At 37.6% G+C, this 13044-nt stretch overlaps 1 protein-coding gene across 5 annotated transcripts in view; it reads right to left on the reverse strand.

Moving 5' to 3' along the window:
* ME1 (malic enzyme 1) overlaps positions 1-13044 on the reverse strand; it is a 154033-nt gene that overhangs the window by 14389 nt on the left and 126600 nt on the right. For all 5 annotated transcript variants that reach the window (XM_064412539.1, XM_064412540.1, XM_064412541.1 and 2 more), the window contains exons 8-9: positions 11883-11980; positions 9979-10092 (exon numbers count right to left, since the gene is read on the reverse strand). In XM_064412539.1, coding sequence (XP_064268609.1) covers positions 9979-10092; positions 11883-11980 — 212 coding nt within the window. The remainder of the gene's footprint in view (positions 1-9978; positions 10093-11882; positions 11981-13044) is intronic.

Raw genomic sequence — 13044 nt, forward strand, 5'->3', positions numbered from 1 at the left:
CCCTAATTTCTATCTGCTGTTAATTTCACACATGATATTCTACTATTATAAAAAAATATACTCAAACAAACAAACAAAAAACCCAATGCAAATAAAAACCCAAATAATTTAAAATTTACCTATTTATTCAGCTTTGGTCTGAATTAGTTTGATCCCATTAGTCATCATGGATCATGTCTCCAAGTAAATATTTTTCTAGCATATTAACTAAGAATGAAATATTAAGTTATGTGTCTTAGCAAAAATAACAACAGCTATGTGCATAGAGATTTTTGCTTGAAAAATGCTTATAAAAGAAATCATACAGTTGAGTTGTTTTTTGGTTTTTTGGGGTTTTTTGTTGTTTGTTTGTTTGGTTTTTTTTTTTAATTTTGGGGTTTTTTTAGTATTTATATTTTAAAATAAATTAGAATCATAGAATGGTTTGGGTTGGAAGAGACCTTAAAGACCATCTCCCTCCACCCAGCCTGCTGTGGGCATGGACGCTTTCTGCTAGTCCAGGTTGCTCAAAGCCCCTCTAACCTAGCCTTGAACACTTCCAGGGATGGGGAATCCACAATTTTTCTGGGCAACCAGCTCCACTGTGTCACCACGTTCTCTATAAAAAAGTTTCTTTCTAATGTCTAATATGAATTGACCCTCTTTCAATATAAAGATGAAATCCCTTGTCCTATCACTCCCTGCCCTTATAAAAAGTCCCTCTCCAGGTTTCTTATAGGCTCCTTTAGGTACTGGAAGGCCAATAGAAGTCTCCTGGGACCTTCTGTTCTCCAGGCTGAACAATCCCAATTCTCTCAGCCTCTCCTCATAGGAGAGGTGTCAGAAATGTATCTTCACTGTTAATTCAGTGATCCCAAAGGAACTACATAACACCTCCCTAAGCTCTGCATCCAAGATTTCAAGACCATCCAGTTGATTACAAAACTTCAATAGTTTAGAGGCCAGTCCTTTAGACAGTATTTTTTTCTCCACAAACTGATAAATTCTTAAGTTCTGCTCTCCCCCAAGTAGAAAGGCAGCAGCAAGAGCATAACTAGCTTTCCTCTGTACCCTGCCAACAGGGCAAGCAAGAAGGAATAGACAATTCAGTTTTGTCTATCTTCCTTAAAATAAGGGGTTGCCAGTCCATTTAGTACAAGCTTCCAGACGTTCATCCCTGAATGCCTATAGCTGGAATAAGAAATCACAGAGTTTTTGTCAGCCAGCAGAAAGAAGAGGATGGAGCCAAAATGCAGATGTCTCAATTTTGGATTCGTGTGGTTTGCTGTCTTGTCTCCTTCCTGACACTGGAGTGTGCAAAGTGGCTGGACCTGTCAGTGCTGAGCTGCTCTGACTAAAACATCTTCCAGAAGCACAGATCACATCTTCTGACATGTCCATTTCCAGCCCTGGCTTAGCCAGCTTTTGTACTGTGGCTGCTGGGAAATGAGCAGTAAAGGATCAACACAAAGCAGCATAAATCAGAAATTTCTCTGGTCTGCCTGCATCTCCATAATCCTAAAATACTAATATGGCACAGAGCTTACTGGCATTTCCTTTCTTCTCCTAATAGGAAAAAGAAAAAATGCAAAATACACAGTACTTTGAGGAGTTTGAATGAGATCTGAGGTTCTGTGTATGAAGCTCTGAGTCTTTTAAGTAGAAAGTCACATTCAGATATGTCTTCTAAGTCCACTGTCTTGGTCTTTCAGCATCATTAACAATTCATTCAGCCAATGCAAAGGGCTCAGAAAAAACAGCAGTTTGAAGACATTTGCAGTACACCAAACCTCTGTACAGTCCCATTGTTTCACTGAGCACCTCAATGCTCACCACACAGGGGAGAGATTTTTGGACAGATTTTTTCAAGGAGCTGCGACCAAAGGATGTTATTGCACTGTTGTTTGAATAGCTGTACGAGGACTCCTCCAGGCCAGGCATCAGCTGTCTAAAGGTGTGTTATGTTTTCTGTTATGCAGAGCATATGTAGATATACATAAATATATATGTCTCACTCCTGCATCAAGGGACACTACCCAAATCCAAACAGTCTTTCACACTGAAATCCACAGATGAACCAAGAAATTTAATGTGATACCTGTGCAGCTATTTAGAGGGGAGGACACAAACTCACAAACTCTTTCAACAGAAAGAAGAAGGCAAAGTGAGAAAAAGAGACTATATATTCTTCTTGCTTTTACTTCTCAAATGTATTCCTCATTCCAAGAAAGAAATTTTAAAAGCACCAAGATGATTGCCTTATAATTTAAAATGCTATATAATCTCATATGTTTTTATCTTTTATAGAATAAGTAATTTTCTGGGGGCATTTTAATAACTTTGCTTCAATTGAAAAAAAAAAAAAAAAGACAAACCAGAAAATAAAAACAGGCAACCAAAAAAACTACTAAAAACTAATATATCACAAAGGAAATCATAGTATTGGATGGATAATCAGACTGCCTCAATAAACCACACAATATACTTTCACTAGAATACTGAAGGTTGAGAATATCAATAACACACAAGATGATTAATAATCCTTAAGTCGAAAAACTCAAAATGAAAATGCCAGAAATTACTTTATAGTGGAAAAGTATTGCTTCTATCACAGTATCATTCTGCAACAAGAAACCTTTGGGTTATTTTGGATTTGAACAAAAGAGAACAAAGCAGCCTGAAAACAGATACATTAGAAGTCACTGTGGTATCTGAGATGGAAAGTAATATGAACTAAATTCTTTATTAGCAAATGAATTACAAAGGTGGACTGTGTTAAATCAGCAGATGAAGTACAGAGATAAAGAAACAATGGCAGCATTCTCTGATTGTGACATTATGTATGAAAGATGTTGGCAATTCTAAAATGTCTCTACTGCCTAATGGGTCAGAGTCATTGGTATTGTATTTTATTATTACAAAACACCGTCACATGAACACCAGGACTTTCAATTCAAGGAGCAAAAGGAAGTAACAGGACTCAGTAGTTAATAGTTCTATGAAAAAATTGTTTGTGTTTTGGATTTGAAATGAAAGCAGTTCATAGGGAGCAGTTTCAGGGAGGGCTCTGAAGTTTTTAGTTTAAGGGTCTGATCAACAGAGATCAGGTTTCAAGCAAATGTACATCACAGTTTTCACAGAATGCTACCCTTATCATCACATTATAGTCAAATTGAAGCTCAGACAACAAACAAAAATGACCCATCAATAAAACCCTGAGAATTTTAATAGAAAACAGCTGTAAAAACAGGAGACCAGACCGCACAGCAGACATCTATATGGGAATTTAGAAAACGGGAGGCAAACCTTCCAAATGCCACCACTGTGCAGCCCAGTGCCACGGCCGGCTGGAGCTGGCTCTGCCGGGGCTGCTGAAGAGCAGAGCAGCTCCGTGCCTGCTGGAAGCTCTCCAGGGGCTGCTCTTCCCATCAGCTGGGAGCAGCTGCGAGGAGGCAGAGCGCGCTGAGACCGCGCGTCCCACACTCGCGGCTGCGCTGCCTCTCGGCCCCTCTCGCAACCAGGGCGGCACAGATCTATTTATATAAACACTTGCCTCCATTGCACTGTGTCAACTGTGGCTTATTTAAACAAGAGCTCAGAGATCAGTACACAGATAAATTAGTAAAATAATTTGAGGTTCTTAAATACTGAAGACATGAGAACCACAAAAGACATGAAAACTGTAGACCAGGGAGCAAAGCAGTCCATTAGTAACTTGAGTATTTCCAACTGCAAATGTTTTAAATGTTTTGGTTTTACTTGCATTTTTCCTGTGAATTCCCTACTGCAGAGTTTAAATACAAACAAACAAAAAAGCAATTGTGAAAAAAACCCAAAAATGTGGTTAAGAGTCATAGGAGAAGGTAGTGAAGCACCTCTCTTTTGGGAGATGGTCTCTGTGTGGCTTTTTTATCTGTTTCATCACAAGTAAATCCCTGGTCCAAAGGCTGTTGAGAACTCTAGGCAGGGACTACAGACACACCTCCATGGGGAGGCCCCAGAATCATGAAAAGGTGGCACAGGAGGGGCACAGAGAGCGGGCTGGGAGGGGACAGGCCAGGCTGCCCACAACCAGAACTCCAGGACAGCATCAGATACAAGAAGTCACAAAATGCAAAATAAAAAGGGTGGAGTTATGGACTCACTGGGCAGGGGTTGGCTGAAGTCCAAGGGCCTGCAGGTGACAGGCACTCCTGTGCCACCTCATTTAGGAAGCCAAAATCAGAGCCATGTAAGCCCTCCCAAAACCCCATACCGAGATTCTATAAAGTGACAGTGCCTCCTCATCAGGCCCATCCTCTAACACCTAAAGGTGAAGAAAATACATTAACACTAAACCAGGCAACTTGGGTACACAACTAATAAACAGTTTGTTGCCAACTGTGTGAAAAAACCCCAAGATTTTGAGGAGACAATGTCATAATAGTTGGCAGTAAAATATACAATTACAGTAAGAAATACAATTCAGGCATTGACTTTAAAACTCATCGTTGGAAAAGTAGGGCTGTGTTAGTCCTATAAAATTTATAAAGAACCCTTTTCATGTAAATAAGCACACATGGTTAATAGGTTAACAAGGTTAACAGGCAAGATAAAATTTATAAAGATAATGATTTCAAGAAGATACGATCTGAGAACCAGAGCAAATCACAAATCTACAGAACAGCAGAAAATGGAATCAGTAATTTTTTTCAGTAACAGAGCATGAGCAAAAGAAATAATAAACTGCCCAAATTAGGTCCCCATCTCATCAGTATATCTAATGCACACAGTGTCAAAGAGGTAGGTGCCAGCAAAGGCAAAGGGTTTTGGTGGTTTAGAGAAACACCCCACCTATCACCCTTTTCCTCGTCCTCCCTTGTTTTCATACATTACTCACTGAGCATGAGTAATGCCACAAGCATTCAGAGAGAAATTAATGTTTCCTTTTTGCAAAACTTGTACTTGATATAGAACATGACAAATATGAGATTTAAGTGCACAAATTAATTCCCCAGGCATCAGAAAAACTGATGAAGCAGACAAGAATTGCTTTGCTGGGATGGTACATGAGTAAAATAAGGCAGAAACTGCTTTGAGTGATTGTGGCACCTTGGAGATATCCAAGGCATTGCATCTTTGCTAAAATGTTAATCATTTTTTTGGCTCAAAGAGTCCCAGCCAGTTGCAGTCAGCCATATAAGAACTGATCAAAAACAGAAGTGTCAGAATAATTGACTGTTGATAAAAAGAAAGCTAGAAATAATTAAAAGCTAGCAGAACTGGCAGACAGTGATATATAAAAGTTAAAAACATTATCAAATTAATCTAGTATGAAATTGAAACTTTTTACAAGAATTATTATTGATAAAATTTTTTTAAAAATCAGTAACAGACAGTCTGGATGGGATTCAGTTCAATATTATGATATTTCATTGTGAGCTCTGAAAATTCTTTCACTTGTTATATGAGTCTGGCACTGAAATTCTGGTATCATTCCAAATGTCCCCCTTTCTCTTCCATCATTCTCTAAGCAAAGACTGAACCATGTATTTATTCAGTTTTGACCAAGCCATGAACTTTAATCAGGGTTATATCCAATGACAGTTAATTAGTAGTAAGAATATTCTGCAAATAAAATTGCCAGGGATAATGAAATGGGGGACAGAGGATGAAAAATGAAATACTTTTATGTGATTATCTACAGGTTTACCTGGTTACCTCCATTATAATTAATCAGGACCACAGAAATTGTTAATTTTTTGAGATCTATTTCAGTCTTCCTCTGATACTAGAAGATCAATATTTTAGGCCTTCAGCCATCAGACCTCAGTGAATATTCTTGTGCTTGTCATACAGGGTTTAATATATTTAGAATACATATCACTCGACTAGACACAAGTATTACCGTGCTGAACTAGAAAGAATAGAGTACAAAACTGTAAAAAGAAACATTTCTCCATGGTGACTTACTCTTTAAAATTAAGGATGACATTCATCCCTCTGCAAAGGAACAACTTTTGTGCACTAGAGATTATGTTGTGCACAAAAATGCCCTGCAAATTATAGAAAAACTTCACTGCAAGAGAAGCATGTTTGGCAGCCCAGGAATATTCCCTGTCCATCCTCAGCACAGGAGCAGCCATCCTTGGCGGGGGGTGGGGGAAGTTTCTACTAAGTCTATTTAAATATTAAAAATGCCTTATTAACTGTATCATATTCCTAGGAAGTTTCAAGAATCCTCTTGCCTATCACCCTACCCTGTTCTTGGTTATTGCCTTAAAAACAAACCAAACCAAACCAAACTAAACCAAACCAAACAGCATTAAAAGCCTTTGCAGCACATTACTGAAATGCTCAGACAATGGTGAACATTATAAATATCCCAATATTCTCACGTTCTGCCTCTTCTCAACTAGTTGACACAAAAGAATTTACTGTCTTTAAAGTTCATGGACTAAGACTTGGCTACTAATACAGCTAAACATGACACTATGGCAGCTTTAAAGAAGACACAAAACGTGTTCACCACACATCACACACTTTTGTAATCTGTGGGATTAACAGAAAAAAATATGGGAACACTGAGAATAGGGGAATGGAATGTGGGAGACATTACCCACCAATGTCTTTATACAGAACCCTTATATATTCATCAGACAGACTGTGATTGTGTGATAATTTAGAAATTCAGAACTAAACGTGAGCCCCAACTGATTATGTATAATCTTCAAGTACTCAAGAGTGCAAAACCAACTTTAAAGTGTCTCTTAATTAAGCATTAAAATTTCTACTTGAATGCACTGGGATACTTAAGACAGTAAGTTTCAGAAATTTACACAGTTTTAAGCATATGATATGCAAAACTTCCTCACCCACCTTTGGAAAACAGTTTGTTCAGAATACTTTCACCTTTTGAAACTTTAAAAGACCAAACAACAACCCCAAACCAGTATCTACAACACTGTAAATTCTCTAGAAGGGATTATAGAACAAAACTATGGACAGTATAACAAACACAGCTCCATCACCAGCTCTTTTACCACAACATAGCAGAAAAGTTGGTCATCAGGCTTGGTTTAATGAAAACAGATGGTTCCCATGGGGGGAAAATAAAATTAACAAGAGAATGAAAACACAGCTGCACTTGAACTAAAATTAAAAAGCCACAAAGGAAAAATTCAGCAACAAAAGCCTGATAAGTGACTTCGTGGCAGCTTTTGAGGGTGGGGGAATAAGAAAAAGGTGGAAACTGCAGCCAGGTCAACAACAGTTCCCAGGTTATTTTTCTTAGAACTGGTTGAAATTCTACAGAAGGTAGATGAAAGGAGAAACAATATTTAAATCTATAATAACACATTGCAAAATTAATGATCAAAGACCAGCATAGAATATAAATGATGTAAAAATTAGTTTAGTTGGACAAAGTAACTGCTGAGTCTTCAGCAATTCTGTTATTCCTCATACTGCTAAAGCAACTGATCAGAATATCTCTAGTACTGAAAAGGTCTCCCTGCTTCACATAAAATTCTTTTGATCAAGGAGGTTTTGGTGAGGGAAATTTTAAGAGACTCTTATTATCAGGTTTCCATTGATACATGTCCTTAGTAGTAAGAAATAAGTGTCAGTGTAGTTTATGCAAAATTTGATTAACTGGTGATCTAGGCTCTGATTTTGGTAATTCTTACCATTGTAATAATGAAAGGGTTTGTAATAATAGAGATCTGATTTTGTTCTCATAAATCTTTCTCATTTTATTTCTCTTATCTCATCAATGAGTTTGGAAAGTTCTTCAAGCCTTGCAGCATTTTTCTGCAATCAGCTAAAGCCAAAATAATTTCCTAAATGGACCTAAATCACAGCATTCTCTATCAGGCCAGAAAAAGGAACCAGGAATAGTTTAATTATTTACTCACTGTATACATAACTTCCCAGCAGTTAAATCTCAAGCCTCTTGAGGCTTACATTGTATTTTCTTTCTTTGGAGGGAGGGTGTTTTGCCCTTTTTTTTTAACTTTTCAGTGGGGGAACATTTTGCTGCAGAAGAAAGCCAAGAGAGGACTTGCAGAGCCCTAGACCAAGGACACATTTCCTTATGTCAGCCCAGGCCTTGCATTGACAGATGTCCCTCAAACACAGCACAGCAGCAAGCACGCACCCATTCTCCAGCCCCTCAGGACAGCCAGATGGGAAAACTGGTGCTGCCAGGTCTTCCAGGAACACAAGCAATGACCTGAAATATGCACCGTTGGTTCCTGCTGCTTGCATCAACATCTGGCCACAAATTCAGCCCTAATCTACCTCAGACAGCTGTTATGTCTGGCGATCACAAACAGCTCACAAATACACTCCAGGCAGGACATGAAATTCAGTGGACTGCTTTTTGGACAAAACCCAAATTAAAGCTCCACCAAGAAGAATAAGCAGAGGAAAGGAACATCGAGGCTGTGGGAGACACTGATTCGTTTTGGCACTGCTTGAGAGCGCAGAAGCTCAAAGGTGGTGAGGAAAGAATGCAGTCACCGAGTCACTAAAAATTTAGAACCTATGAAAGGAATGAGGCGCTGCTTACCAAGAGCAACAGCCCAGATTCTCAGCTGACTGGCAAATTAGCAGTGAGAGGTGTGAAGAGACTGGGATAAGAATCCAGAGAGTGAGAAGAAAGAGAAAGGCTGGTTAACCACCCCGGCTGGACGGATATGCAGCAGAGACCTCTTTTACTGCTTCAGGGCTGTGAAGTTCCTACACTTCTGCCCCTGTTAGTTTGTTTCAGGAGGTGATTTTAGTTCAATAGTATAATTTGATATGCCCAGTTTCTCTGGTGAAAGAAATGGTGCAACTCAATGACTCTTAGGCAGCCTCGAGGTTTCTGCAGCCACAGACAATACACAGGCCTTCAGTCATTTATGTTTGGATGCAAAATCACTTAAAAATTATTAGATGAAAACCAAAAGGATTAAAAATATGCATTGAACAAACAACAAAAGCACCAGAGGGGAACAAAAAAAAAAATCTGTGTCCTAGATACCCGCATTCTTCTGTACCTGATCAGGTTACTTTTCTGCCTTCTGGCAAGGGATGACCAAGATGACCTCGGTAATATTTTCCCATCTCAATGTCTATGATTGTACTATTTTCCCTTTAACAGTATGAATGAAAGGTGCTGTGATGCTGTTCAAAAAGTCAGAGACACTGCCTGAAGAATGCATCCTCCTGATGCACAGATGTGAACCACAGATGTGAACCACAAAAGCCGTTTAATGTGAGATAGCCAAAGAACACTGTGAAGTGTGGTACCAACAAGGATGACACAAATATTGTAAACTGACCAGCAAGGTGAAAAAGCAAAGGCAACTGGCCTCTCATCTATTTCCTTTAAGTAGCTCACAAACTACTAAATACATAACCACCTTTTAAAGAACACCAGTTTCTTTATTCTGGCACATGGAATTAATATGTTTCTTTATTTTGGCACATGGAAGGAATGAGGTAAGGGTGACTGATGAAGTCTCTCAGCAGCTTCAAATTCTGACCAGTGTTGATAGCACTGCAGACCACAACATCTGCAACATGAGCTGTATCACTGGGCAGAGAAGCTTTTTGCTGCAATGCATCTCAGTTCTTGCAGAAGGATGACTTGCCTGCTATCCTAGTAATGTGCCTATACATCTTTGTCCAAGACTGTGCTAACAAATAATAGTCGCATTTAGATGGGAAATATTAAACCCCAAAGTTGAACATTTCTTTTCTTACACGTCTTTTAATGAACTGCTGAAAAATTTTCTTCATTTTGTGCTCATCCCTAAGAGAAACAGAACAGGAACTCCAAGCATAATCATCCCCCCCGCCAAGTAACATGGCAGTCTGTCATTAATTTAATAAACTTTAGAAAAGAAAAACAACTCACTATGCCAAGAGAGATATTGTTGCAGTCACTTTCACAAAGAATATGTTCTTGTCTTTATCTACAGAATGCAAGTAAGTATCATGATATTTAAAGTAATGACAAAATTGTATTACCTTTACAACTAATCCCTTCGAGTCAACCAACCAAATTCTTTTGGTAGCTGCATCTTTGGATAGCCCTTCTTTTTCCATAGCCATAAGAATGAGGTTTGCTATCCCCAATGCAGCCTGAAGGAAAAAGAAGAAAAGTAGAGTACAAAACAAGAAATTAAAGAAATCCCCTGCTCACGTGTTTCATTTCCTACTACTTTAGATAAGTTTTATAATTTTAATAAACAATAATATGGAATCATTATTTTTTAATAAAATAAACTTAATTAACTGTAGCTATGATTTGGTAATTAGAAACCATAACGCAGAAGAAGAGCATAGATCTTAAATCATACAGATAAATCGTAGTGTAGATAAATCTTCAGATGGCTCTTAGAGTGTGGAGAGCACAATAAATGTTGAGGCTGGAAACTAAAAAATGCTAGAACTAACACTGATTCCACATAATGACAGTTCCAGCCCTGGAAGTGTGCCAGGTTGGATGGGGCTCTCAGCAACCTGGTCTAGTGGAAGGTTCCCTGCCCATGACAGCAGGGGTCGAACTAGATGGTCTTTAAGGTCCCTTCCAATCCAAACCATTCTATCAGTCCATGATATTCATCTCAGAATACATGAAATGTTTTTTCTTCTTTGAAATTTTTGTAATTTAAACTAAAGGAAATAGCAGTCTGTGTGCCAGAAAGTAAAACACAAGAGCTTTTGCTCTTATCTTTTTCTAAGATGTCCATCAGAAAGGTAAGCCTCCTTTTACCTACTATTCATGTGTTTTGTAACTCAAGACTTGGCTGTGCTCCCAGTCAAAGCAGGGGAAAGAAAAACTCATGTATCAATCTTTGCTGAAACGTTTTTCATTCTTACTGGATTTTATAATATTTCATCCAACAGATTAAATGCCATACAGGTACAGATTGAAAATCAGGCAACAGAACAAGCCAACAAGCTGCTGAATATTTCTGATTACAGACCTGTACATGTATTTTTTGGTGTTGGTTCTTTTTCTTGTTCTTTATCACTGATTTTCACTGAGAACCAAGTGAGGTTTTCCTTTTTTTGTTAAGAAATAAGTAGTTTTATTAAAAAACAGCTCCTGCTGCAGGGATGATAACTACCATTACCTCTTTGCAGCAACAGTCACACTAAAACTATTGACAAAAAAATAAATATTAGACTATAAATTCATCTGCCTATTGAACATGGAAGAAAACCATGGGACGGAAATCCAGAAACATGGATAGTCTTGATACAGTAAGGTGATGACATGGCAGATATGGATACAATCCATTTTGAAAACTGCAGACATAGCACCAAATATTTAATGAGATTAAAGAAGCCAGCATGGGTTTGTAGGCTTCATACAAGAGATGACAAGCCACACTATAGATAAGTACAGACTGCACTTGTGTAGGCTTAGAAATTAATACTCAAAAATTAGTATGAAAAAATTGTGTGCATAAAGATCTTCAGAAATGGTTGACCTTAATATGCAGAATACTGAAAAACTATATTCAATGCAAAAAAAAAAAAATCAAAGGGGCACTTCTTACTAAATTACACTGACTCAGGTAAGTATGTAATGTTTACTTTCTCCACTATATTTCCTCATCTTTCAGAAAATGTTTTGCTTGGTTATATCAAGAGCAGTTCAATAATTTACAGTGGAAGAGCTAAAACTTGAAGTTCTAAAAAGATAGCAGATCTCCAAATAATGTCTTATGAAAAACATAAGGCTTCACCAGATGAACAGAGCTTTTTCTGTAAATTTACATTTGAACTAAAAAACAACTTTCAGCAGGTGTTAGTAATTATTCTACTCATTTAACCGTCTTGTTTACTAGACACATGTAGCTCAAGTAAATATTAATAAAACTCATCATAGTACAATTTCCCCAATGTATAAAAATACCTACCTCTCCAGCTCCCTGGAACAACACTGTGTGATCTGACAATTTGTTCTTGGTGATACGCAGAGCTGCAAGAAGACCAGCAACAGCAACAGATGCAGTTCCTGAAAAAAGAAATTAAAAAAAAGAGAATATACCTGGTTATTCTTGAAACAATTTCAAAACTTTACATTTTAAGTGTCTTTTGGCTAAAAGATACAAGTACTGAGTGTAGCAACAAATAGTGGAGTGAAGTTACAGTTTGCTCTACTTCATTCTTACAAAAGTTAAATGTAAGTGAGAATATCAGAGTAACATTAAATAAAATAGATTGATTCCATGGATGGGTATAATGGCTAGGCCATTCAAACTCTTGTAAAATATTCTAGTTGTGACCATTTTTAGAACGAAGGGTATGTGAGTCCAGAGAGAAATATTTTGAAGAAATTCAGATACTGAAAATTAAGTTACTGGTTTCATTCTTCAAATAGATATACTTCAAGTACAGTAAAATACAAGACTAAAATAAAACTTCATTTCTCATGGGGAGGTTGTCAGAATAGAATATCAAACTGAACACTTACAAAGAAGGTAACCCAGCTGAAAGAATAAGGCCAGCTTATTTAAGACTTCAGCCCACTGTGAAAGGAGTTTCAGTTTACTATGTTCTAAAACATTGGAGGTACCTTTTAAATCTATCTTTGAGCTATGCCACACAGGGAAAAAGGTTAACATTTAGTTGTATGATTTAGCCCGGGGAGGTCTTTCTTCTCCAAATCAGAACCCCAGAAAACAAGACACGTGTGTGTCTTTGCATGGAGAAATTTTGGTCCTCATTGTGAGAATCAGCTATTAATAAAAAGTAGATCAAAAAAAGAATTCAAGCAGGCATCTAACTCAAACTTGTTCACAGTGGCAGAATAAATCTAACCTCTGTGATTGCCAACATATCTTTGTCTAACTTGTCCTTAAGGGCTTCTTTCAAATACTCTTATATCTCCTCAGCAAGCTATTCCAGTGCTGTATTAACTGTACTCTAGGTTGAAAATTTCAAATCTAAACATTTCTTTTCTTCTTTTTCTTCTATTTATTTTCAGCCTCTTATCTACTACTGGAAAGCCTGTTATTTTGCAAAAAAAAAGCAATGTATTACATTTGAAGACTAATGATGTTCCAATCAGCTTTTCTT

This window comes from Passer domesticus, chromosome 3 (genome assembly GCF_036417665.1).
Source record: "Passer domesticus isolate bPasDom1 chromosome 3, bPasDom1.hap1, whole genome shotgun sequence".
Classification (NCBI taxonomy): Eukaryota; Metazoa; Chordata; class Aves; order Passeriformes; family Passeridae; genus Passer; species Passer domesticus.